At 52.9% G+C, this 26,471-nt stretch overlaps 1 protein-coding gene across 9 annotated transcripts in view; it reads right to left on the bottom strand.

Annotated features, from left to right (window-relative positions):
- The window catches only part of SSUH2 (ssu-2 homolog), a 34,105-nt gene that overhangs the window by 3,390 nt on the left and 4,244 nt on the right, over positions 1 to 26,471 (bottom strand). Inside the window, exons 3-19 of one of the 9 annotated variants that reach the window (XM_083795513.1) lie at positions 24,806 to 24,935; positions 20,886 to 20,993; positions 20,347 to 20,424; positions 19,486 to 19,622; positions 17,583 to 19,163; positions 16,353 to 16,446; positions 11,530 to 11,597; positions 11,022 to 11,091; positions 8,023 to 8,104; positions 6,639 to 6,768; positions 5,773 to 5,833; positions 5,355 to 5,479; positions 4,713 to 4,775; positions 3,734 to 3,819; positions 2,425 to 2,517; positions 1,334 to 1,439; positions 343 to 450 (exon numbers count right to left, since the gene is read on the bottom strand). In XM_083795513.1, coding sequence (XP_083651639.1) covers positions 343 to 450; positions 1,334 to 1,439; positions 2,425 to 2,517; positions 3,734 to 3,819; positions 4,713 to 4,775; positions 5,355 to 5,479; positions 5,773 to 5,833; positions 6,639 to 6,768; positions 8,023 to 8,104; positions 11,022 to 11,046 — 879 coding nt within the window. In that variant the 5' untranslated portion in view covers positions 11,047 to 11,091; positions 11,530 to 11,597; positions 16,353 to 16,446; ... (3 more) ...; positions 20,886 to 20,993; positions 24,806 to 24,935. Of the gene's footprint in view, positions 1 to 342; positions 451 to 1,333; positions 1,440 to 2,424; positions 2,518 to 3,733; positions 3,820 to 4,712; positions 4,776 to 5,354; positions 5,480 to 5,772; positions 5,834 to 6,638; positions 6,769 to 8,022; positions 8,105 to 8,181; positions 8,539 to 11,021; positions 11,092 to 11,529; positions 11,598 to 16,352; positions 16,447 to 17,570; positions 19,623 to 20,346; positions 20,425 to 20,885; positions 20,994 to 24,805; positions 24,936 to 26,471 lie in introns of those variants that run through there. The other 8 variants (XM_083795515.1, XM_083795514.1, XM_083795512.1 and 5 more) reach the window with 8 other exon arrangements.

Below are 26,471 nucleotides of genomic sequence, written 5' to 3' on the forward strand. Positions count from 1 at the left end.
AATATATTCTTGTAAAATTATTTCCTGGGTATTTCACTTGGTAATTATGATTTCTTTTTCATTCACCAAAGGTCACCTCTAAATAAATAATGAAATCGGTTACAGCTCCCAACATCCTACTGTGTCTGGCCACGCTCACTGGCCGACCATAATTAGCAGAACAATAATTAGCTGAATTTCCAGGGCCGGCTGGTGGGCACCGTCCTCACGGTGTGTCCTGTGGGATGGGGGGGACGCCGAGGGGATGGCACCCCAGCACCACGCCGTTACTGCTCCTCAGGGGCCGGCACCCCCTGGCACGACCCGTGAGCTCCCCGCGGTGCCGCCCCGGGCCCCCCTTACCTGCCGCAGGATGCGGGAGGAGCTGGCAAACGCCGCGCTGTGCTCGGCGATGGCGCGCCGCGAGGCCCGGGAGATGGCGGGCTCAGGGAAGTCGACGATGGGGTACACCTGCAAGAAATAAACCCGACGGCATGCCAGGAAGCTGCTGCTCCTGGGCTGACAGACCCGGCTGGAAGCAGGCACTGGGGGACTGGAAAGGTGCCCCAACAGGACTCACCGTCACCTTCTTCCAGTAGCACAGCACTGTTAAGACTGAGAGGTTTTTTTTAAAGCCTCTCTGTTTACCCCACTATGCGGACAGAAGAAATATTTGGCTTACGGGCAAAAGCAGAATTAGTCAAGAATGCAGCTACTTCTCGCACGGCGTGAGTGATAGCCGTCTGCGTAAGAGCCCCACAGACTAGCACTCACAGGACTTCAGATCTAAAACACTCACTGAAGAACGACTCAGATGCTAAAGCATCATTTAAAGCCCAAGGGACTCAGCAGCACCAGATGCAAAGCGTTCACTACAGATGCCTGACACTGAGTAACAGCTCCCCGGGAGAGAGGCAGTCTGTGCTTGGATGGCGCCTGGCTCCAGCTCCTGGGACACGGCTGAAATTTCTACCAGTTCCTGCCAGCCAACTAATAAATAACTCCCCCAGGCTTTTGCAGGTATACGGAGGCTGCATGGGCAGTGGAGAACAGGCAGTGGGCACTATTCAAAGCCCCAGGAACGCACATGCTGCTGGATGGCTCCTGTTACTGCTGGAGAGCGGCCGGGGACGACTCGGGGCAGGGGCTCCTGCCCGCCTGGCCGTGCCCACCCGAAGTACCCTGGGGGGGTTGAGCCCGGCTGCTGCAGCCTGGCTGGGTCCTCTTTTGTCGGGCAGAAAACCCAGCAAGGCCAGGTCCTAGGAGGGAGCTAAGGATGCCCCGCACTACCTGTGGGCCCCCCAGTCCCCACAGCACACAGGGAGGGATCGCCTCCCCCCGCAGTCACACTCACCACCACGTTTTCATCTTTGAATATATTCTCGCCACTGACTTTGCTGAGCAGCTCCCCTGGGAAGTTCGGGTGATGCTCAGAAACAAATTCAAAAACATTGTTCCTCCTGCAAGAGCGAGGGAAAGCCAACGAGCGATCAGAGGTTGTGTGCAGGGCACTGACCCATCTCCCGACTCCTGAGGGCCTGAGAAATGCTCGAGCGCTCCCTGATTTCTGAGGGCAACAACCATCTCTGCCCAGCCTTTGTGCACTCCTGCGTTAGCTCCTTAATAACCCTGTATATGCAACAACCATGGGTGACTCTTGGATAAATAATCCTGAAATCAGCCCTTCGTGGTGATCAGCCTGCTTAGCCTTCCAAACATGTCAACTCCTTACTTTGGGAGAGGTCATGTATTCCCCATCCAAAGCCCTGGCTCGTATCAGAGCGAACCTTTCTGGTCTATGGCTGTGGGACACGGCCAAGGCTGGTGGCTGATGCTGGACGTCCCACCTGGCGGAGCCTGCCCTGGGCCCTGCACCCTGCAGGAGCCCCACCAGCACGCTGAGCACGGCTGGGGCAGCTTCCAAGTGCAAGTCACTCTATGGCCGGGTGGATACTGTGCTCTGAAAAGACAGGTCTTCACACAGGGTAACTGGAGGCATTTTGTAAAAAGATGGGAAAGTGCTTAGGATGCACCCAAAGCAGCAGGTATGGCTTTCAACCAAACCTCTCAAGCTAAGATTTGTTTAGCCCCATCTGCTATCTCTGGCAGCAAATGGGAAGTACCAGAGCTGCAACACAGCCATCAGCCCCGTGCCACCACTAAAACCCCAGAAAAAGGAGCTCAGCCACTGCCCCCCCCCCCCCCCCAGTTACCTCTGGCATCCTCGGCTGCCCGAGCTTCGGGTCTGGATTGTGCAAGTTTGGTACCCATGGAGAGAAATGACCAGCACCATTAAAAGCTAAACCTGGCCCTCTCAGCCCCCGTTCCTGCCTGACCAGCACCAATAAATCTTGTCTTAGCTTCCCCCTACAAAGCAAGCTGAGCTTCAAAGCCTCGCGGGAAAATAAGGAATAAAATTAACAGCCATGAACCTGTGCTGCTTACCAGGTTATCACCAGCTGCCTGAAGTGCCGGAGCTTTTTCTCTCCCTGGCATGTTGTGCACGTCTTGCTGCCCCGGCCAGAGCAGGTACTGCACCTTTGGAGGCAACGACAGGGGCTGCAGGGCTGGGGCTGCTGGTGCAGGACGTGCCCGGAGCACCACCAGACCACTGCCTGCGGCTCCCCGCAGTTCCCTATGCTGCAGCCCAGGCACGCAGCGCATGGGCTGGGGAAGGCCAGCCGCACAGCTGTCTCTAAATGGGGAGCTCGTCACAGGATGTATTCGTACCTCTAATTAAGGATAAGCACGATTTCCCCTCACGATGGTAAGAAGGGAGTGTCACTGCAAAGGCGCTGCTGCCTGTGCCTCTGCCAGACGCGGGAGGCATACGCTGCTGCGCTGCTGCACGGAGCATTTTGATGGCATCAGTGCAACGCGGATTAGCAGCAGTTAGCGACTGATTCATTAAGGCTCTTCCAGCCATCATTAGCCCCAGTGGATTCATGCTTTAAAATGACTGCCACGATTATGCACGATACCATCTCTGTTATTTTAAACTTAATGGAGCCACGTAAACAAAGCAGCTCCAGAACAGTACCTTCTTTTTTGCCACTTAAGGATCATTTTTAAGCCTGTTAAATTTCATGTTTGGAAAAACAATAGGGTGGTAATTCTCTGGCTGTAAAACCTGCCAAACCTGGAATGATGCACTGCCGAAATGGGACCTAAAGCACAGCCTGCAAAAATCAGTGAGAAGTCTTCTGCTGGCACCCACAGCCTTCGGAGAGCTCTCCCAAGTGCCGGCTCCTGCCCTGCACCTGCACCACTCGCCGCCAGCTGTCCTGAGCCTGCCGGGCCTGCGGGCAGCAGCGGGCTGCACCCCAGTGTCCTCAGAGCCTTTCTTCTGAGAAACCCTGCTCCCTCTGGAAAAGCCGGAGCTTTTTCCAGCATCCCAGAGAGGCTGGGAAATGCAACAGCCTTGTAACAGAACGGTAACAAAATTGGGAGAACGGAGAGACAACAAATTAATATTTTCAAAAAGCTTAAGATGTTACCTCATGAGTTTGGGATACGAACCAGGCTTCCGAATGCTGAATGGGACACACAGAGTGAACAGTAGGTGTTCAGACAAAAAGTCATTTGGAAGTCAGAGGGGAAAAAGGGCTCTAACCATTTTTCTCCTGGAGAATAGAGCTATTGCTGCATTGACTTTCCTTTCAGGTGATCCTCGTGGCAGCAAAACAAACAAAGTGCACAGACATCTCCGCATGCCTGGGTGGTACCACGAGGTGCCTCCCGCAGCAGCCCCTACCTGCTGCGGCCCGTGCCGGAGCAGAGCTGGCACCTCTTCTGCTGCTTTAGCCTCCGCCGGGACCCCCTGCACGTCACGCACCTCGCCTGCGAACACACCGAGGCATTAAAACAGGAGGTGGCTGCCAGAACGAAATCGTGGCGGGCGTAGCAACAAAAAGCTTTTATGCGCGTTATTGGAATAATCGCTAATTCGGGCTTGCGGAGAAATGCATTAAGCCAAGTATGTACCTTGCAGTGAAAAGAGTGTATGAAATAGCTCATATAGTGTGCCTCTGGATTAATTAGCTGTTTCGGTCAAATTAACCAGCGATGTAAATTGGACACACGATCTAGGCTGAAATGCCTTTTTTCTTACAGATGGAATTTTCCACTGTTATTTAGTCAGGTTGTTAGCAGTACGCTTTTATTTACTAGCATTTAATCTGATTAATTAAGCAGCAATTTTAGTGCAATAATACATCTTTGGGCTGTCTTTGGAAATATCTGTGTAGCAGAACAAGCACAGAGAGGAGGCCAGGTCTGCAGCTGCCCTTGCACCCTGGGTCCAGCCTTCCCTTCCGTTTGGAAGCCCCGAACACAGAGCTGAGCATGTCCGAAGGCAGCAAACAACTCGCCGTACTTCATGCCTGAGATCTGAGCTCATGTCAACAGTGCAGAAGCAAAACCTCCTTTCCCTCTCACCACTGCAACACGCAGGCTGTGGACAGAGAGCGGGGTGAGACCTCTCCGGTGGCTGGGCAGGGTTCGGATGGTCCCGCTCGGCATCTCCGCAGGGACCTGGCGACACCGGCGGGACGGTGCACGGAGCCCCAGCCCCGGGGGCAGCAAACAGGAGCAAGGCAGCACTGCCCCTCAGGCTCCCCGCCTCAGAATAAGTGCAGCAAAACGGTAGCACATGTTGCCAAGTCACAAAGAAAACCCAAGCGAAGCAGAACAGAAAGGCAGAGCTCCTGGTGGGAGCTGTCACAGCGCCTTACCCGGCCCGCACCGTGGCACGCGCCGCACTGCGATCGGCCACGACCGTGGCATCTGTGACACTCCTGAAATCAGAGAGTTACTCATGCACAAAGCTGCCGAGGTTTCAGACATCTCGTATTATGCACACGCGCTCCTCCTGCATCAAAATTCAGTGACAACATTCTGGTCTTAATGGGACATAATCCAATACCATAAAGTTGTGCTGTAAGAGCACTAAAGGAGTCATAAATAATAATTATTTAACAAAGGCAAATGTCTACGTAATGCTGGCAAAAGAAAGTCATTTTTTTCTTTATTCATAGTTTCACTAAAAAGTAAAATAAATTGACCAACTATAGAGCTTGTCAAGAGCTAAATGGGACCTGTCATGGAAACAAATGTTCTGCTAATGTGGGAAAAAAATTAACAAAAGGGGAAAAATCATCTAGTGTTGTTTCTTGAAAAGGCCGAAGCAAAATTTGTCCTCAAACTTCTAGAAGAAGAAAACACCAGGAAGAAGGAATCTCTGACTATTTTCCCAGGCATTTAAAGCGGAAAAAACGGGAAGCGGAGGACCGAAGCCTGGCACCCACCACCGCCAGGCGGAGCTGAGGGTGCCGCGGCAGGGATGTGCCCCCCGCGCCCCGAGGAGCAGGACTCACCCTGACCAGCGCTGAGCGGGGCACCCGGCAGCGCCGTGTCTGGCCCTGGAAGAGCGGGGGGACCCCGACCTCCACGTCCCAGAGGTCTGGGGGGACATCCCCAGGGGGTCTGGATGCTCCGGGCTCTGTAGAGGGGACGGCATCTTACCTGCCTGGCTGGAGGCAGTGTTCAGATGCTGGCCAGCTCCTGGCACTGCTGGGGACCGGCCGACATCGCCCCTTATCCCTGTCCCCACTCCCATCTCCAGCCCCATTCCTATCCCCATCCCCACCCCCATCCCAGGACCATCCCTCTGTGGGTCCGTGCCATGGGCACCCCGAGGTGCTGAGCGCCCTCCCTTCACCACGGCACAGCCCCAGGCCGGGGACACCATTGCCCATTTGGGCTATTCCAGATGGACGGAGGGCAGTCACTTACTGGTGAAGGGCTCAAATGCCCACTCGCTTAACCGCGATTCACTGAACGTCTCCAGTCGATACTAGAAGAGAAAAAAATCACACACAGGCCACAGAGACACCTTGTACCAAGTAGGGATTGTAACCACGACTAGCGAGTGTGGGAGAACATCTGCCCCAAAGTGCCTGTCAAAGGGCACTCCCAACGCCCCGTTTCTCACTGCTCATCCATTACCCACTTCTAACACCCCAAAAGAGCCAGCAGGGAGGGGACACAGCACACAACTCCCCCAGAGAGCCGCCCAGGCACGGAGCCGTGGCACAGGGACCCAAGTGCTGCTTGCTGGGCACTGCCCTGGGGGCAGCGACTCGCCTAAGCCAAGGCTGAGCCAAGGCCAGCTGTTACGGGCAGCAAGCACAAAATCTGCCAGAAATGTTTCCAGTGAGAGGAGTGACAATAGAGACTCAAAGTCCACATGTTTTCTGTGGAATTAAATATTGCAAAGACACGTTCACAGCTGGGGGCACGCAGGGCACTGCAGTTCACTCTGTGCTTGTGTGCATCCAAAGAAACAAGCTGCAGAGCACGGCCCTCCCATCTAGCTAAGGGAACGGCCGTCTTTTGCAAAGCTGAGCTGTGAAAGGTCTGCAGGGCTTTGCCAGGGCGATGCTTTGCTGTGGAGGGAGATGGACCTTTCAGCTGGAAAGCTTGCCGGCAGCTCCTGGGTAGGTTTTCCTTGGAAAGCACGTATATGACTGCGTTCAAAGTAGGGTGAAAGCACTCTTATTAAATGACCAGACAATTCTTTGTGGCCCAAAGTCACCACGTGGTTGGAAACTGCCCCATGCTCAGAAGAGGTGGCCCAAGAGGCCCCTGGGTGTCCTCACCCGGTAGGTGACGCGCGGGCGCAGCTCCCGGATGACCAGCTCCGCCGCCGCTCTGCTCCCGTAGCAGCGCCTGGCGGCCACGAAGCGCAGCAGGGCTGTCCTGGCCGCCGCCTCTGTCAGCGGGGGGACGCTGCGAGGAACCGACACCAACAGGTTTCTGCTCTGCACTTGCTTTAAAGGCCTGGAAACGGTGCGTTTAACTTACTGCAAGAGTGACCTAAGGAGAGCTCGTCTGGGAGCACCCACATCCTTTACACAGCCACTGCTGGAATCTTTCTTCTTACAAAAGAAAAAGAGATTTCTGCTCCTAAAAGTACTTCTGTGTCATATCACTAAGGCCATTAGGAAAGAGTGGTCTAAAGCAAATACTGTGTGTGCAAACCCTGCCCTTCAGCAGGCTGCACTGAGAGCTGGGTCAAAATGCCACCGTGGCTCTGCAAGCCGCGAACTGACAGCTGCCCTGCCCGCAACCACGGTGGTAGCAGCGTGTCACGGCACTGCCCTACGGGGACCCATCCGCGTCCCGAGCTCAGCGTTTCTGGAGGAAACCTAAGACATAGCTGCACCTAACAGGTCCTCTCGAGACTCTGGATTCCTTTTATTCTGGATCAGGTTCTGTTTCTCTAAGTTTACTGGACACTTATGAATTCAAAGCTCCTATGTTTATTTATTCACTTTTCCGTCCTTTCAAAACCGTGAGAAGTTTGGGCAGGTCGCTCTGTCTAGCAGTCATTTTTTCCCCTTTCATTCTGGCTGAGCAATGTAATGCCACCAGCTATCCAGTCTCAATCTCTGTGGAGAAGGAAAGCAGCAGGAGCAGACTCTCTCCACCCCACGTTACTTTGGATCAAATGTTGCTTTTCATGCTGTCTCTTTTTGCTCTTTTTCTGTGTGCAGAAGAAAAAGGTTGGGTTTTGTCTGAAATTCAAGATGAAAATCAGAAGAGGAAAAAAGACAATGAACAGTACACATACAAGCAGAATAACCAAGCCCCGAGAGAAAGGCTAGCCACCAGTGTTCCAAGGAAAACTCTGTGAGTTTTGCCCTGCCTCTTGGGAGCGGTTGTGCTCTGCCCCATGGGGCAGGGGAAATGCCACCAGCCCAGCCGCGGGGCCGCAGCCGCTCGCAGCTCTCACCCGTGCCACCAGGCTCTCCCAGGCCCAGGGCAGCACCGTGGACTCTCGGCAGCTCCCAGCCTCCCACCGGAGCTGTGACCCCTGCCCACCGCCTCCCACCCGCAGCAAGGGCAGGACCGTGCGGTGCTGACGGCTCCGGGGGCTTGGGCACCACCTGCCCGGGGGGCTTGGGCACCACCAGCCCGGGGGGCTTGGGCACGGGGCTCAGCCAAGGGAATCGCTCCAAATGCGACCTCCCCAGTGCTTACCTGGGCTGCGGGAAGGGGGGGCTGATCCTCTGCTGCCCGAGCTCGCCCGCCAGGCCCAGAGGTGGTGCCACTGGCTTGGCTCCTACGGGAAAGAGGTAAGGAGGAATTCAAGCCCAACTGAAACTGAAGGTAACTGCTCAGTAACGCGCTAAGATTTACCCGTGGCAGCCAAAGCCGCTCCCAGGACAGCAGCGCACTGCACACCGAGCCCCCTGCACCACCGCCAGGAGCTGCGGCCGGCCCAGCCCATCCCAGTGCTGCCCCGGCTCATCCCAGCGGCGCCCCAGCCACGCACTGGGATGCTCCGGGTGCCCCCAGCAGGCGGTGCTGGGGGCCCTGCTGGGGCCGTGTCCCCGCTCAGCAGGGGCCGGAGCCGAGCCCCCCCCCCCCCGAGGCTGCAGCAGCGCGCACCGGGGGGCTTCCAGGGGCTGCCCAGCGAGCACGGGGCCGGGGCCGGGGGTGCGGTGCGGGGCCCGCCGTGCCCGCCCCCAGGGCCGCAGAGGAGATGCGGGACGCGCTGCGGGACGGATTTGCCGTCGTGCCCCCGCCCGGCGGCCCGGGAGCGCGGTCCCTGCGCCGCCGTGGAGCAACGCTGCCCCCCCGCGGCTCTTCGGGGGCCGGGAGCTGCGCGCACCCGCGGGCGGGGCTGAGCACCGGCACCCGCAGCATCAGCCCTGCCCCTGCAGCCCTGCCCCTGAGCGCCTCGGAGTTTCTGCTCCCCCGGCAACTGCCTTCTCTAAAAGTTTCCAGCTCGCTTCAGTTCTGTTTGTGGGGTTTGTTTCCCTGAGTACCACCCTAAAAATAACCACTGCTAACAATTGGTGCTCCCGGTTCCTAATGCAGAAACAATTCTTTTTATTTAGCCTTTTTTCCAGTGGCCTTTCCTATCACGGCGGCTGATTATGAAACATCAGTCTGTGTGAGCAAGGAGCCTGTGGAAGGGCCAGGAAATGCCAGTGCGGTAACAACCGGCGCTGGGAGCTGCACAAAGCGAGGCTGAGGGGAGCCATCCATCAACTTGATTTACTGGGCTTTTCCTCTGAGAGCACTCCCCTTTCTTCCAGGAGGCTAAATTAATCTCTCCATTATTTCTTCCTATTAAAATAAACTACATGCTTCACTTGAAACACCACACTGCTCGTGCAAAAGACAAGGCTGTCCCTCAGCTGCAGGAGCACAGGTTTCAGAGATAAGCACTACAGAGAGGTTCCTTGAAAAAAAATTAAATCAGTAAGGTGCCTTCAGTGCGACTGTCTTGGCCATGTCTAGATCAAACACAGAAACATCTTCCTAAGGCAGGGGTAAAGTATCTCCCAGCGCTGTGGATTCACTGGCCACCCAGCTCACAGCCCGTGCCTCGCAGCAAGCCAAAGCTCCAACTTTGTCTTCCGTGCCCCAGGGTGGGAGCGCTCCCAGCAGAGGCACCTCGCCTGACCCTCTGCTCTGGGGTGGTTTGGTACGTCTGCACGCAGCTGTACTCACAAGGAAAAGGAAACAAATATTACTGAAAATGTTGTGAATTTCTCATTCAGAAAATGCAGCTTTTACACACCTTTTATTCCTGGGCTCATTCAGACAGGCACAGCCCTGCTGCGGGTGAGCGCCGTGCTCGGCGTGCCTGGGGCAGGAGGCCAGAGGAAGAAGTGTGCTTCTCCACGGTGTGTTGCAGAGAAACACCCCAGAAGTGTGAACTCCCGGGTTCTTATTTGAACTATCAGAGCAAATCCTTTCTGATAGTTCCAAAATGTACTGGATTTCTATGCACACTATGAAGAGAACCTAAACGCTTATTTTTAATGCAAAAAGGTTAAATTAAAACCTGTTTACAACAAAAGATGGAGATAAGCACCAAATTCCAGTCCAATGGAAATGGTTTAAATGACCTGGTTAAAAATATCCCAAATCTGGAGCAAATAAGTCAACAGCGTGGTTGTTGCTACGGTGATGATGTTGGAAATCACAATAGTGTATAAACATGAACACATCGCTCCATTTTGAAACAACAATAAGTCTGAGATGGACTTTGACCAAAGCCAGGAAGTTCAGCGCTTAGGCTGCTCCTCATCAGATACTGCAGGTTTTGCTCTGCATCACGGCGATCCAGCTCTAGCACCAAGCAGCCGGCAGAACGCCTGCAGGCTCAGGCACAGCACAAGGCCACGCTGCTTTTCCCACCCTCCAGGCAGCCACAGGGACTGCAAACGCTGCGGCTGGCCAGCAGCGACTAACCAAGAGCCCATTGACATCAGCAGAAAGACTCCCATTTTCGGTGGATTTAGGATAGAACCCACAGCCAAAAAGTTTGTGAAAGTCCTGTCTTTGGCAAAACCTGTCAGTTACGCTGCAATTTTTGTCGCCATAAATCACTTCACTCGCTTCTGACTAGTTGGCTGTTGGAGTGGGAAGTCAGCCTTGCATGCGGCACCCCCAGGACCACAGTGAATAATTTTTTTTTTCCGTCTGATTAAACAGAAACTTCCTGCAGCATTATTATTTCTAAAGCTAATCAAAGCTTTTCTCATTCATAAATTAAGGAACCTCAGAACTCAATTACTTTTCAGCAGCAACAGTGACAGTGATATTTCACTGGGGCACCGTGTAATTAGAATTTCTTCAGGAACCATATTAACTTCTAATGAAGAAGATATAGTCAAGGGCATAAGATCAAAGTGCCATCATGAGAGATATTTTGATTAAGCAGCATTCTATTAAAAGATAACAAGCCTCAGTTTAGGCTTTTCATTGGACCTAAGTGAGCAGCAACACCTGCAGCTCGCAGACACGGCACAAGAGACGCACTGACCCTCTCCACAAGCACCGGCTGGAAGAGTGCACACATGGACATTTGGTGGAAGAGGAGTTCCCTTCCGGAAACAGTTAATTTTTAACATATTGCTTGAAAACACATTTTAGAAATATGTTAAGAAGTACAACTGAATAAAATTAATAGAGAAACTCATCAGCATGGCATGCAATCTATTACTTTTAGCTTTACTTACTGTCTGCTTTCACTTCTTGTTCCATTTTGAAAGGTGAGGAGCAAAGATGGTCCCGTCCTGGCAATCTCCCCTGCAATACACTGTTTTCTGTGAATTCTGTGCTGGCAGCAATGAAACCCAGCCCCCCCGAGCCACTCCCCTCTAACAAACAACGCAGATGTTGGGAAATAATGAATTAATGTCAAAGCTAGACAAAGCAGAAACTTGCCAGGAAGGAAAGTGCCAAGCAGCCCACACGCACCTCGCTGGCTTCCCGAAGTGAAGACCCACTGGAGAGGAAGATGTTAGGAACTGTGGAGAACGCATGTGCTGCAGCCCCTGAAGCCCAGTGGTGCGAGGTTTGGTACCTTCTCCGGAGGAGGCGGCACAACACCGACTGTGGGCTCGGGGCACTGCTCGGCTGAGGAGGGGGGCTGCCTGCGCACCCACACGGCGCCGCGTGAAGCTCCACGTGCCCACAGCTCTTGGTGTTAGCATTTTCTGGTGTAACTATTAGGGACTTGCTAACCTGAGAGCAGATCTTGGAGACATAAGCAGTGCTTCACCAGTACATCTCTGTGCATCAGCCACATGCACCTGGAAAGCAAGCAGCAGCTCAGAACTGAAGGCCACGTGCAAAGCGATGGACGTGCTTGTTACTGCTGCTGCTGCGAATTTTATTTACTGCAGTAAATTTACTGAAGTAAATAAAAGTCAGCAGCAGCAGCTGGTACAAAGGGACACAGACACAGACAGCAGCCCCTGTCCGAAACCCCTCCGGACACTCTAGCGACATTTCTGGCCTTTTTTTTTTTCCTTCTATGTCTCCTAATGTTCTTCACTTCCTTGTGCTGTCATGTGAAACACTCTTACTGCATGAGCAGGTTTTCAATTTCAGATGGTAGTACTTTTGATCCAATTTAGTACAAACCGGATCTTGTTTTCCTCCCGTCAGATGGGGCCTGATGTAGCTCCAGCTGACAGAAAGCTGCCCAGAGATCCGTAGGCTTTGACGCAGCCCCATAATCCTCAATTCTTACCCCGTCGTACAACTGATGTCTCCTCCCTCACACCTCCCTCTGCTGCCTGAGCAACCCGGTGAGGTGTCACGGATGCTCTCTGCCCCCAGAGCAGAGGGGACACACTCCCTCCCTGCCAGGCTCCCAGCACTGCTTGCCCCCCGGTGCCACCGCTCACCAGCGGCCACCTCTGCGCCCCTCACGCCTGGCAGGAGCCTGGGGAGGGTGGCTGCTGTCCCTGGGTCTGCCAGGAGACCTGCCCCAGGGCCTGCCCCGTGCAGCAGGAGCGGCCGGCCAGGCGCAGTGCCCCGATGAGCCGCGCTCACCCAAAACCTGTCCGAGATAAGCTTTTCTGCCCTGTCCCATTTTATCCCAGGAGTAAAAATAGCTGGGCTTTGTTCCTTTGGGTGGGTACAAATCCTTTCCAGTGGCAGCTTGCCCACTCCAAACGCACACTCCAGACTATTTCAAGCAGTAAAAGCAGGTCTTTGCCAAGTCCAAGTGCTAATCCTTTATCTGCAGCTATTAAAACACTATCATTATTTAAAGCAGAAAAACAATGCTTCTTGCCAGAACCAGAGTTATCTTTTCTTATCATTAAGTCACGAAGGGAAGAAGTAATAAATATAACAGTGCACCAAAAAATGGTTGTTCTAACAAGTAAAAATAACTCTGTCAGAATAGGTACACAGAGCAGATACTTATCCAAAAATACAGACCTGAAGATAACAATTTGGTGGTTTTGAAATGAAGGCTTGCTCTGGTGTGTGCCACAGCAACACCAGGATGCTGCAGGGGGCAGCAGGACCAAAGCACCAGTCAAGATTCATCAGCAATTTTCCTGCTTCGTTTAAGGCTGTCCATGTGGAGGTTTCTTTTATAGGCTAAATCAGTGCTTTTCCCTACGAGCAGGGCCCCCACCTCAGAAAAGATCTGGTTATAGGTTTGCCCCCGAGCAGCCACAACTCGGTGCACTGGAAGTCATGTTTGCTTCCACCGCCACCCTCTGCGTGCTCGGGGCTAACCTCCCCGCCGCTTTCCGAGGAGCAAACAAGCAACGCTGGGAGAAGTCCTGCTGCTCCTCTTGCACAGGGGCCAGTGCCGGGACTGCTGCTCCTCTCCCACCCCTCATCCGCCTGAAAAGTCACAGCGGGTGGCAGGGATGGCACAGGGATGATAGAGGACGGCGGGGCACATCTCCGCCTGCCCCGCTGGCAGCGTTGCTGCTGGGCACCACCAGGGCCAGCAGGGTGCCCACCTGCAGGAGGGTGCTTGGTGCTCTGTGTGCTCACCTCACCCTCCCAAAATTGCTCCCCGAGTGGCATTTGCTGCACCTAACGCTCCCAGTACCAGAACCTTTTCCATTGCTTTTGCAGCGGTGACAGAGCCGTGGGGGAAGCGCGCTGCCAAGAGCGCCCTGGGCGCACGGGTGGGCAACCCGCAGCTGGCCCCCCGCAGGCCGCCGGGCCCTGGGAGCCGTGCGTTTGGCCGAAGCCCACCCACGGCCCGCAGCCGGGAGGGTTTGCGGGGAGCAGCGGTGCGGCGGGACCGCGCTAGGTGGTGCTGCGGGGCCGCGCTCCGTGCCCGCACCGCGCCGCCCGCCGCCACCCGGGGGCCGCCCCCGGGACCCCCGGCGCTTGGGTTCCGCAGCCTGCGGCGTGCGCGGAGCACCTGGGGGCACCCAGAGCGCCGAAATGCTCCGTGTCCGAACAGCCCCAGCGCTGCCCGTGGCCGCAGCCAGGCTGTGCCGGAGCTGGGTGAGGACGCGGAGGTGCTGAGCAGAGGTGCTGAGCGACTCGGGACCAGCTGCGGCAACGGGCAGCCCGCGAAGCCCCACGGACCCTCGCAGCACCTCGGGGCCTTCAGTCCCCACGCCCGTTTCTAAACACATGAGAGAAGATGCAAGCTTGGCTTGTCTGAACCAAAACAAGCCCGCTGGATACAGAACAAGCGTCAGTCAAATATTTAGGCTGTTCACTTCCCGTGTCTCGTTAGGTAAAATGGAAAATCCTGTAGGGAAAGTCATTTCCAAATCAAAGGCTGAAATATTTTGATAGAATCAAAATTTCCCATGCCCAGATCCTCCGTCCCGTACTTTATTGAACCAAAACAAAATTCTAGTTAAATCAATCCAATTTGACTAAATATTTAAGGCTAGCAAATCCATTATCCAACTTTTTTTTTTTTTATCAAAACACCTAGAAGTACCTCTATTCACCAGTCACCCTCATGAAAGTTTCTCCTTCACTTTCTTTAAAGGATCTATGTAAAAACTTTTTTAAAATAAAAACTATTTTATCGGAATACTACCAGCAATGCTTAGACCCATCTTTAAAGATTCTCAGCCTATCAAACTTCTCCACTAGTACTGAAGATTTTAATTAAATACATGAACAAAAGTTTTGAAGTCCCAGCACCAAAATTTCAATTCCAACTAAATACAAATGTAGGGGAACCTTCCCAAAGGTCCCCTAATATTTCATTAATGACATTTTTAAAGACAGAATAGCCATATCTGTTTAAGAGTCACAAGGGAAGGTGAAACATCCCAAAAGCACTGAACACTGCAGCAGCAACAGAACAGGCGCGATCGCATTTCAAAGCTGGGCTGAAGGATCCCTGAAATCAACAGTGCCCTGCTGACTGCAGTGCATTTCACTACCAGGACTCTGGGCTTACTTTGCCCTCTTCCATTTATTGCTTTAGCTTAATCATCAGGATTGATTCTTTTTTTTTAATAAGACTTGAACACTACTTGCCACAATTACCAGTGGCTGTGTCAGCAAGTCAAACACGGCTCTCCACACACTGTTTGCAGAGCAGCAGCTACAAACCTGCCTATAATCAATTTTGAAAGATGAAGGCAAGACCTGGTGCACGGTGTCATTTCAGTATTCAGACCTGCAGGGTACAGAGCTGTGAAGGAAGCAAAAGAAAATTTGCAGTCATCTTTATTGGAGTGTGGCCACCGCCTAAGTGGTACTGCATTTGACCCACTGTGAATACCTTAAACCCAAAGCTTTCATTTGCACTGATCCAACCATTTTAGAGACAGCTGGGTCCTGGTACAAGGCCAGGCCAATTTTGGCTCGTAAGGTCACATATTTCTTGCACAAGTATTGCTATGGAAGGACAATTTTAGGACCTGTCTCCCCATCTTCCTTCACACAAATGCTGAAGAAATTGACTCCCATTAATAAGAGCGTTCTGTTGCCGGGTACCGGCAGTGCCGGGGCTGCCCGAGGTCTCGCTGGCATGCAGCAGGGATGCAGCCCGGCCCTGCAAGGTGCAACCCATCCTCACTTCTCCTGACTTCCAGATTTGATAGCTCAGCAGCTCTGGAAGTCATGCCAACAATGTAGATTGACAAAAAAACCCACACAGCATTTGGCTCTGAGTCCCTCCAATATTTCTTTTTACTATAAAAGGAGATTGGACTGTAGATGACACATGGGCTAGCTGATTTAGTTACACAAGTAACGGGGAAAACAGTGTTATGTTTTCAAAAGTCCTTTCCTGCTTCTGACAGTTCAAATTCTTTCTAAACTTCACCTCAGGCTACTCAGGTTGCTCTGTATCCAGACCTGAAATTACGCTATTTAAATGCTAATGAGCACAATCTCACTGCCAAGCACTGCTCATCACTGAGGAACTCCATCCCACCGCCACCTTCAAGACCTTGTCAGGAAACCCACTTCTGCGGTCTTCCACACACCCCAAACCAGCGTCCTTCCTAAAGGACCACAGGCACTTCGGAGAGGGCGATGCAGCAGGTTGTGGCTGGGGATTTCCACGCAGCTCTCACCCACCCCTGCGGCTGCCTCCATCCCATCCCTCCTGCGTACCTGGGCCCCTCTGCCCCCAGCGCTGCTGATGCCCTGCAGGCAGCCGGGAGCGAGCCCCGAGTTACCAACATGGAGCAACCTGGGAGCTTGGCCTCAGCCCCTGCTACTTTCTGAGCTGCAGGTTGAAGCCAAACTGTCAAATTTCAAAACCAGAAACCTGGAGCTGCAGGGGGCATTGAGACCATCCCTAATAGAGTAACAAATATCCTTGTTCCCAAGAAATGGGAGGTAGGGGTGGAAGCTGAGAGCGTTCAGACGCCAAGCCCCCTCCGCAGCCACACGTGGCCCACTCCTCAAGCTCTCCTCCAGCTGGCCACCAGCCACAGCAAGCTTTTGAAACACAAGTCATCCTCTTGCCTTTGTACCTGCAGCCCGGCAGCAGCACCGGTGGAGCAGACATCACTCCCTTGCCCCAAACAGGGGTTGTCCCTGTTGTCGGAGAAAACCAGTCTCAGCACACAGTGAGGAAGCCCATGCACGTTACGTACCTGTTTCACCTCACTCAGCACCACGAGATCAGGTTCAGCTGTATGGAACGAGATGCAGCTCTGGTTGGGCATCGGTCCACAAACAGTTGTGAGTCTAGCAAGAAATCAGAAGCACAATCTGTGCGTAAGGTGTCCCCGCTCCCCCAGATGTCCCCCCTGTGTTTCACTGCAGCGTGGTGGTGCCACCAAACCAGGAGGCGAAGGCCCACCAAGGGCACGGCCGTGCTTCCCAAAACATCATGAAGTCACCGGGTGGCCGTGGCCTGAGGGGCGGCCCAATCCCCACCACCCCGAAGCAGAAGAGGCTCCCCAGGGTGGGGAGGACAGCCACCACCTCAGTCCTTGCTGTGGGACACGGTCCTCCCGACACCCAGCGCCTCCCCAGGGTGTTGAAGCTCATTACATTCTGCCCTGCTCCCAACAGATAGACGAGCAGACAAAGCTTTCTTGTGCATTGGTCCTCAAAGTACCCACAGAATAGCACTGGAAAAAATCCAGCTGAAAATGTCAAAATGGCATTTTTGATTGCTCTGCCTAGGTGGAGGAGGGGCAGTTGCAGCCAACAACATGACAAAACAGGCATGAGCACACAAAATATTCACATGTGTATTTATATTTGCCTGGGAAAGAACCGTTGGAAAATGTTACCCTTCTGCTTATAACCACTGTGTCCTGAGGATGCATAATTTTGGCTTTTTCCAAGAAAGGGCTCCAAACCAACAGTAACAGCAGGGCTTCAGGCTGTTTTTCATCACCAAGGGACGTGGTTTAGCTCGCCATAGACTCCTGCTGGTAGGTCAGGAAGGGCAGCTCATCCCCAGATGGGACTGCGTGCACCCCTGGACTTCTCAGCTCTCCACCCCTGCTGCAAGGACCGGTGGCTAAATCTCAATACTCGCTGAGATCCAGGCTCACGGCACTGGCCTTGGCCAGAACAGGGACCTGCCTGCCCCTTGGGACCCATGGCACTGCACCGGGTACCACAGCCCACCCAGGGAGGTACATTTCAGCACCCCCCTGCCCTGCACGTTGCCTCCAGGCTCTCCCTTCCCAGTAGAAGACACACAAACAGATGAGAGGAGACCATGCACAGCAGCTGTCAGACTCGCTCCTTCCCCTACAAGGAGACAGCTGGAGCCAGGCCCTTCTTCTCTGCAAGGAAGCAGAGCAGCGTCTCCCTCTGGCACAGGTAACCTGGGCACAATACCGATGTGTTACCTGTGGCGTTACCTTGCCCATCTGTCCGATGCCCAAGCGGCCTTTGCAGGCTCCCTGGGGCCGCTGCACGGCACTCTGGAGGCTCTGGCGCACTTTGTTCGCTTGTTTTCTTCAGGGATGTGCAACTTTTCCCTTTCCTCTCCGTATCTAAGTAGAAAGGCTTAAATGATGGAAGATGTCAATCTTTGCGGTGATAAAGCTTTCTCACAAAATTATTTTTCTTATTATAAAAACAAGGGAAAGAATAACATTTATTCAATCACATGGCTATTAGAGTATCTATTTTTCTGGTATTCTGGCACTGCTTTCCCTGAAGACTGAGTTTTCTTCATGAAATACCAGCGAGTCTTGGACATGACTTTAGAGAGCACCAGAAATAGTGTGTGGAAGAAGAAAAGCAGCATCACTTTCTTCCACATATGGATACTGGTTCCAATGAGGGATTGACACGCACAGACATAATCCCTTTTGATTCTCACACAGCTGGGAGCTTGTTAGACCCTCTTCTACTTTTTCTTCCATCCAGACTGTTGTAGATTCTTCCACTCTCTCTTTTTGCCCATCTTTTCACTCAGCTTCAGTGTGGCTCACTCAGCACTTTTCCTTCAGCACCTGCTGAAGGCTTGTCTCCTTGGGCTCAGACGAGGCCACCAGGGCACCACATCTCCCTGAGGTGCAGCACGAGGTCGGGGCAGACATCTCCTCACCCAAGTGCCCCAGCTGCTCCGGGACCCTGGTGGGCTGGCTGGAGGGTTAGCATATGCTTGAACACACTTTTCTATGGGAAACGGCACAAAAGTCCATATTAAAGTCCTTCAGGCCTAAATGGATTCAGCAAAGCCTCTGTGACAGCTGGAAGGCTGCTCAGGTCCAGGACTGGATCTGACAGCCCTGAAGTCTCCTGTCCATTGACACAACCCCATAGCCCAGCTGCCCTGTAGCTCGGAGCTGATGGCTCACCTCAGCTACCAGCGTGGGCACTGAGGGCTTACGGGGCTGCAGGAGGTTCTGCCCTGCACCAACACCAGAACCCAGCCCAGCTTTTCCTACATCATCCTGTGACCACCAAATTTGCTCCCGCATTGCTGAAGGCAATGGCAAAGCTCCCATTTGTCCCAGGACTCTTTCAAGAAAGGTTAAATTTGTGCACAAGTATTGTCCAGCTAAGTCTAAGCAACTGCCATGCTGTGGTTTGAACAAGGGCACACTGTCACAACCATTCACAATTTATATCGTATAGTCAGGGGAAAGTCTGTGAATATTAATTCAGTTACTTCTGCTGTCATAAATAGCCCTAGACAGCCAACACCCATAAAAATGCAAATAGCCCTGTGTTAACTCTTGGAAAGCTCCAGCATAAAGCACACTCAGGGGTTGGTGGCACCGCCAGCCCCTGCTGGAGCTGCTGACAGCCAGTAGCCTTAGTCATGGCAGATACAGGGTGCAGCACGTCATGGGATTTGGCTTTTGGATACTTGAAGACAAGAAAAAAGCTGACAGCTCTTGCAGCCTTCACCATCTTGTCTTGCAGCTAAAATGTTCCTTTTAATAGAGCACAGCTTGGTTTGTAGAGCAGCTATCCATCACGGAGGCCTAGAAGAGAGTCGTGGGCTCTGAAGCAAAAATTAAAACTTAGACAGAAAAATAAGTCATAGAAGAAGCAACTGCTCCAGTAGCTACAAGCCAGTCAGGTCCCCAGCCATGTCCAGCACCTGCAGTTTAGACCATGCGGACTCCTGCACCAGACCTGGCCCCACCGGGCACCGCGTGCCCCAGCCCGGCTGAGCCCCTCACCGCAGCAGGGGGCTATGGAGGGGACACAAGGGCACGAGGCTCCAGCCCCAGGCCCACCTCCGGCCCCTGAATGAGGAAGCATTCAGAGGACTGAGAAAGTGCTACATGCAGCAGCCAATACCAGAAACTTCTGCAGAAGTGCTCAGCACTAGTTTCCACTGGGACATCTCCAGAAGGTCAGCCTTCAAGTGCAGAGGTTGAAGAGCAGCGGGGGGAAGATGAGCTGCAAACCAAAAGGACAGCCCTGATCCAACAAAGCTGTAAGATAAAGACAAGGAAACAAAGTATTTATTCTATTCCTCCTAAGAACCTGAAATAGGGTAGGTTTAGATTAGATATTTGGAAGAAATTCTTCACTATAAGGTGAGGCCCTGGCACAGGCTGCCCAGAGAAGCTGTTGGTGCCCCATCCCTGGAGGTGTTCAAGGCCAGGCTTTGGGCAACCCGGTCTGGTGGGAAGTGTCCCTGCCCACGGCAGGGGTTGGAACCAGATGGGCTTGAAGGTCCCTTCCAACCCAAACCATCCTATGATTCTCCACTTGAAGATCTGATACACATCTTTCATTTTGCAGTTCTTCTTTAACAGGCACTGGCAAAATCACCTGGCTTCTATAAGTTCTGAAGGGCCTCGTGTGCCCTGTTTACACTAAAACAATACAAATTAGGTACTAGGTACTGGCTATGCTCCAGTGGACATGAGAGCATCTGCATTCCTACAGAGTTACAGTGCTTCCTCCAAAGACTGAATTTATACCCACATCCAAACTAAATAAATCATGTACCACAGTCCCTAAAACAACTCAGTTATCACGCTTAGTGTGAATAATGAAATGTCATAATATTTGTTCAAGACATGTGGTTTATTTTGTTTTCAATAACTGAGATTTTGCTGAAAATACGGAGGTAATGCTTCCTCTGTGTATTTGGTATCTCCCAGAGGAAACGTGCTTTGTATTGACAGGGGCTGCAGAGGAGGGAGTTACCTGGTACCCAGCCTGGCCCCGCAATGTACCCTCTACTCACTCAGCAGACCGAGATGCAGAGCAGGTCTCCAGGCAATTCTGTGAAATTAAAGCAGAGCTGGAGGAGGCAGCACCAGCATCATCCCCACTTTCCCCACCAGAAAGCCCCCACCACGAGGTGCTCGCCCCTATAGCTTTGCCCACTGGCCCCACAACCCCAGCATCACCCGCAGGACCACGAGCTCCCGCCTGTCCCCACGCAGCTTCTCTCAGTCTCCAGGCAGGCTGGCACAGCTGCAAAGGGCTATTTGAATTCCCCTGCTATCATTATTTTTGGCACAGAAGCCTCTCCGAGTGCCCGTGCTGCACAGCTCCCACGCCAGCCTGTGGCCGAGGTGTGTGGAGACGAGGAGCCGCCGACACGGCCAGGCCAGCCACAAGCAGGATTCAGCTGCCCCCCCCGGGAATGGGGAGCTCAGCACGGCCAGAGCAGCACCCGCCTCCACCAAAGCCACCTCTGCCCTCCTCCTCCTGCTCCGGAGCTCCCACCACGCACTCACCTCCACTCACACGGCCCGGAGCACGCCAGCGTTGTTGTTTCGATTGCAAGTCCATGGGCAAGTTGCAAGGGCACACATAACATGTAGGCTGATGGATGAAACGACAAGCTGGGAAGAAAATACTTACAGTGCTATCATTTATCAAGGGCAGAAATTAGAACATAACTGACATCAGGCTCTAGCAATAACCACCGAGTTTTCATTTCCACTCCAAAACCCATCTTCCCAAGCAGTAAATCAAACCGAAAATCATGAACTGTACTGGGACTCTGGGATATGTCTGCCTCGCACTGGGATGAGGTATACGCCTGGATCTCTCCTGCTGCAGAGTCCTTACCTTCACCGCATGGCAGAAGATGCTAAGTTTTACAGTGCAAGTGGCAACAACTTGAGCCTCACAGGCAGGAGCACGCGGCCATCAGCAACCAGCACGGAACAGCCAGGGGGGCTCAGGGCCAGGCCGGCCCCTGGCCCTCTGCTGCCTGGGGGGGTCCTCACTTCTGTTGTGAGTAGTGCTCATCCTACCTGCAGTGCCCACCCAAGTCCTGCCATCCAGCCTACTGGTGCCACAGGAACCCCACTTGTACATCGACCTTGGCTCTAAATTTGCTATTTTGGGGGGAGGATAGGTTAGACGGGAGCCCGCATCCTTCCCAGTACTTAGACAGGCACTGCCAGGCAGAGGGAAGCAGTGACAATGCTGAAGCGTTCTGTCAGGGCAAGAACAAACAGGGAAGAGCAGCTGAAGCCTTTCACGTGCAAAGCTCCCAACGCTAGAAATAGGCTTCTATATTCTGCACTGTTATTAAGAGACTAACCCCCCTTCCAGGGCTTGAGAGGATGGTTTTATTTGTAGGCATTAAGAGCCTCTCGGACACGCCACAGCCAAGCAATATCGATCAACGCTGCAAGCATCGCCCTGCACATCTTTGCACTGACATCATCCAAAGAGCAGTGTCGTCTCTTATTTATGAGAGGTAACGTACCCTGCTTTTCAGGTTTGCATTTCAGTTTTGGCTGCCTTGTGCACTACAATTCGTGTAGGGTTTTATTCATACAAAGCCCAACTTAGCCTAGGTTCCGTCAAAGAAGAACTGAGCTTCTGAGCCCTGGTCTTTGGGCCACGCTGCCCCTCCATGGCACCCATGTGCACACGAGAGAGCGCCATAAAACCTCCTGGACTGGGAAGGGGAGAGGTCAGCCGTTCCTACTGGAGAAGCAAAGGGCTCTCCAGACACTACAGGCACCGGCACGGCTACAGCAGCACGCCTGGATGACCAGGTCAGGCACCCCGCAACACCACCCCGCAGCCTGCTCACCTCATCGTACCGCTGGGAATTGCCCCTGATCTCGCTTGGACAAGGAGGGCAAAATGCTTGGTCTCCTCCCTCTCAAATCTGTTCTTTGCTGTCAAAAATGTCAGCCTTGGAGGAAACTGGAGTCCTAGAATCATCTGTAAGACCTTCCTTTGAGAGCAGCAGGTTCGCTACACTGAGGGGAAGCCACAAGAAGTGCTCCAGGTCCGTTCTCCCAGCCTCCCCTCACACCCAAGGCGCTCACTGTGGTCCTCCAGTTATTTAGGGGCTCGTACCCATGAAGGAGCAGAGCCAAAGTTGCATTTAGGGTCTGTCCTTCCAGCGCAACAGGGCTCTCTGCACCAAAAAGAATACAGGGCTGAAGAACGAGAAAGGAGCTTGGGGCCACACAGGACAGGAGCCGGCCGCCGCCATCACATCGAGCCTGACGAGCTGCGTGGTACCGGCCCCAGCTCCCCGCTGCACGTGGAGGGCTCTTCCCACTTGAGCTGGCGGAGCTGGGAACCTGAATTTGACTCGGCCTTGCTGGGGGAAGCGGCCCCTGAGCACTGCTTCGCACCAGCTGCCAGCGAGCTCCTGCAGGAACGGCTGCCCCGGTCTGTCAGGGAAGCGTTTACTTATTCTAACAACTGCAGCTTTGGTTGAGCTTCACATCGTTTTGGCAATAGGTGCTGCACACAAAGCTAAACGATACAGGGGATCCAGACAGCAAAGTTAGCCAGTCCTAAACATTCAGTGAAAAAGCGGTGGGGCACCACACGCCGCCGGTGCTGCCAGGCTTGCCCAGCTGGCTCCCCAGCCCACGCTGCGTCCCAGCAGGCTCACAAACACTGCAGGTGCCCGTGCATTGCCACGGGGGTGTGTGCTCCCACGAACAGGCTTTGGAGCTTGGGCTGAGCCCGAGTGAGCCCCAGTCTGGTGGCTCAGCCCAGGCACACTCGCTTTATTCTCACCTTAAAGCTGTGTTGCAAAGCCCCTGTTTCGGGTCATGTTCTCGCCAGCCAGCCAGCTTTAACAGCCCAGTTTCCTATTGCTTTCATCACAGCTTGATGCAAAACAGCCATCTCATCAGTGACTGCAATCTTCTGCACACCGGCACTGTCCTCCCTCATTACCTGACCCCTGATCTTACAGATTGCAGCAATGCATCTCTTTGCTGGAAGGGCAAGCATTTTTCTACAGCTAAATGTTTTTTGATTAAAGAAAAAAAAAGAAACAATAAAGCCTTATACACCAGGATAAGTAATAGCCAAAGGCAATTTTGGGCCCTAGTTCTAACCGGCAGCACACAAACTGGTTAAATCTGATCATAAGACTACCCAATTGGGTATGTCACAAGTGATAAATCAAGAAAGGACTCTTGCTTGATAAGGCAAAGCCAAGCGAAGCTATTTTAAAATGAAAATCCAAAGGAATTTAGAGTGCTGGTGTGAGAGAAAAAAGAGCTGAGACTAGGACAAGCTGTAAACACAGGCTGATGGGGCTGCTCCCGGACAGCCCCCGTGCCCGCAGTGGAGGAGGGGGGACACCGCGGGACCTCAAGTTCAGGAGGGAAGGAAGAATTGCTGATAGCAGATCATATTTCTACAGTGCTTTCCCTCCTCTAGCCCCCCACTGCACAGGAATAGGATAGGTGATGGCTTCCTTTGAAGCCAAGTGCTCAGAAGTGAAAGGGTTTTGGCAGTCAGGGCATTGGCCCACCTGGGACCCTGGTTCCCGAGGCAGAGCTCCCCCTGCCAAGGCCGAGCTTCGGACGGGACACACCGGGGTCAGGCAGCTCCTTCTGACTTCACAGAGAAGGAACGGCGTTACGTGTGTGTGCCACAGCCTTCCCTCCCCACTCTGTGCCCTGGGGCCCCACTACAGGTAACACAGCACCTCCACCAGGACAGCACACCCCCTGCCCGCTGTGCCGCCGACAAGTTCGGTCTCCTGTGCGAGCTTTTGGAGCACAGACGAGACTGCAGAAAGACCAGGTGTTTGTATACCCACGAGGGCACGAATTTGATATTCATAGGCTTTCTCTCTCTTCTAAAGGGCAATCTGCTTTGAATTGAAACAAACTAAGACGACTTGAATGATAAATGAATGTTTTTCTGTACTTCCACCTCAGTGAAATTTAATTTTAATTGATATTAGACGTGACAGAGCTCCTGCTCAAACTTTTGTTTACAAGACACTTACTTCAGCTGTCTCTGAAGGAATAATACCATTAAGTCCCTACCCAAAGCATCTCGTGAAGTCCCCAGCACCAGCGTGCCGGGGAGCAGGCAGCAGCCCAACCCACGAGACCCCCGGCCAGGAGCTGGGCTCTAGGGCAGTCCCAGGGCCGCCAGGTCTTTCACCAGAGGGCTCTGACACCAGCAGCTCCAGCGAGGCTGGATTCCTGCTCCGTGCTAACAGGAGAGGAGATGCGGGCAAGGTGCCGCTTACGATGAAGGGGCGCTCTGCCTTACAGCCCCCCTGAGAGGGGACACCCAGCAACAGAAGGGAAAAGCAAGGCGGGCTGAGGCCTGTCCCTATCGTTTTCTCACTTGGTAGGACACACAGCTCCCTAAAGTGTTCTCAAGCTGACCACAAAATATGCTTTAAATTGTTTCTTACCTGAATCTTTTGTTCCTCCTGTGCATTTTGATCCAGTTTGTTGGCTTCAGTAGTAAATATTTCTGTACATGAAACAAGGTGCAGCAATCCTCACACGGCAAAGTCGTCGCCTGCACTTCATTCCAGTGCTCTTTCAAGCCAAGGAAGGAAGACAAAGAGAGGAGCAGGTGTTGGCAGATCCATGGGCCAGGTGTGCAGGTTTTTTGCACCCAAGCAAGAGAAAGGCATCCCCAGTGCAACCAAGACAGCGCACACATTCGTCTGCCACTGGAGGAGACCCAGCCTCTTGCTTCTGACTTAAAGCAGCACGGTGGCAATGTACAAGAGAAACCAGACAGGCTCACACATCACTACCACTCTCAGGCTCACATTTTCAGGGAGAAGTAGCACTAGGGAATGAATCACTAAAACTGAGCTTTCACCTGCAGCAGAGAGGAGCTGAAGGATGCACATGGGAAGAAGACACGAAAGGTAGCTTTCGTTTTGCTCATTAAAAAAAAGATGAAAGGAGAACTCTGCTCCAAGCACTGAAAACAGGAGCAAGCCCTTACGCTCAATCCCATCTGGCAATGCTTCCCACTTGCTCAGAACAGATTTATCCATTTGCTTCCCTGTTATACACACCAAGCTGAGCTGAAGGATGAAAAGTCCTAAGATCAAGACTTGTTCACTGAATCTTCCCTCCTGCTTTAACCGAAGGGCTAATTTACCGGCACCACTTTGTATTTGGTGTATTATACCTCTCCCCTACAACATACCACATGCTCTCCAAGGACTTGACAGCAAAAGCTCCCAATTTCTTCTCTTTTACTGCTCACTGAAATTCTAGTCTATTTATTTTCATATGAGCTTTGATTTCGTATGAGCCAGCTTTATTTCTGCTTTATTCTTCTCTGCTCTAGAGAAATATATTTTACTTGCTAGCTTTAAGCAGCAGATTATTTTTCTGACCTCTAGAAGGCTTCTAAATTCACAGCACCAGTCCTACCAGCCCCCAAGCCAGCTTAGGTTTTGATAATCTGTTTAGAAAAAGAAATACTCTCCTACAGACCAAGTGTAAGGCTAATCTGGGGGGCAATGGTCACTGTTTCTGCAGAGAGAAACCTGTCACAAGGCTTTCCAACAAACGTTCCCAAAAGGAAAGGTTTGAATTTCAGTGAGGCTGGGCTGCAGCTCCATCAGGTGCCTGCAGACACCCAGCTATAGCACCAGAGATGTATGGAAAAGCTAAAGGAACCATACCCCAAAGACTCGGAGGTAAACCCAGCATTTCACAGCACCCGTGCTGGAGAAGGTCTGTCAAGCAGGGAACAAGAAGCAACCCCATAGGAAAGCCCTATTATTCAACTAAGCTCCAACAGTGGAGTCTCACGTCCTAAAGCCTGGCAGGTTGGGAAGGTTTGGGCGCGGAGGACCAAGCCACGTGCCTGCGCCCTGGTTCTCTGCTAAGCTCCAGACTGAAACAGTGACCAGGATGGTCACTAGGATGACCCTCCTCCTCTGCCAGAGCTACGGCTCAAAGCCCGGGGCAGAGCTGCTCCCAACAGGAAAGGAACCTGGAGAGAAACAAAGGTTCAGCTGGGCACAAGAGGCTCCACGACCGCGGTGCAGCTCTTTGGGGCAGGAGCTGTGTGCTGACAGCAGACTGCTCCCAGGCCTCTGTGCT

The sequence above is a fragment of the Anser anser genome (assembly GCF_964211835.1).
Source record: "Anser anser genome assembly, chromosome: 12".
NCBI classification, from domain to species: Eukaryota; Metazoa; Chordata; class Aves; order Anseriformes; family Anatidae; genus Anser; species Anser anser.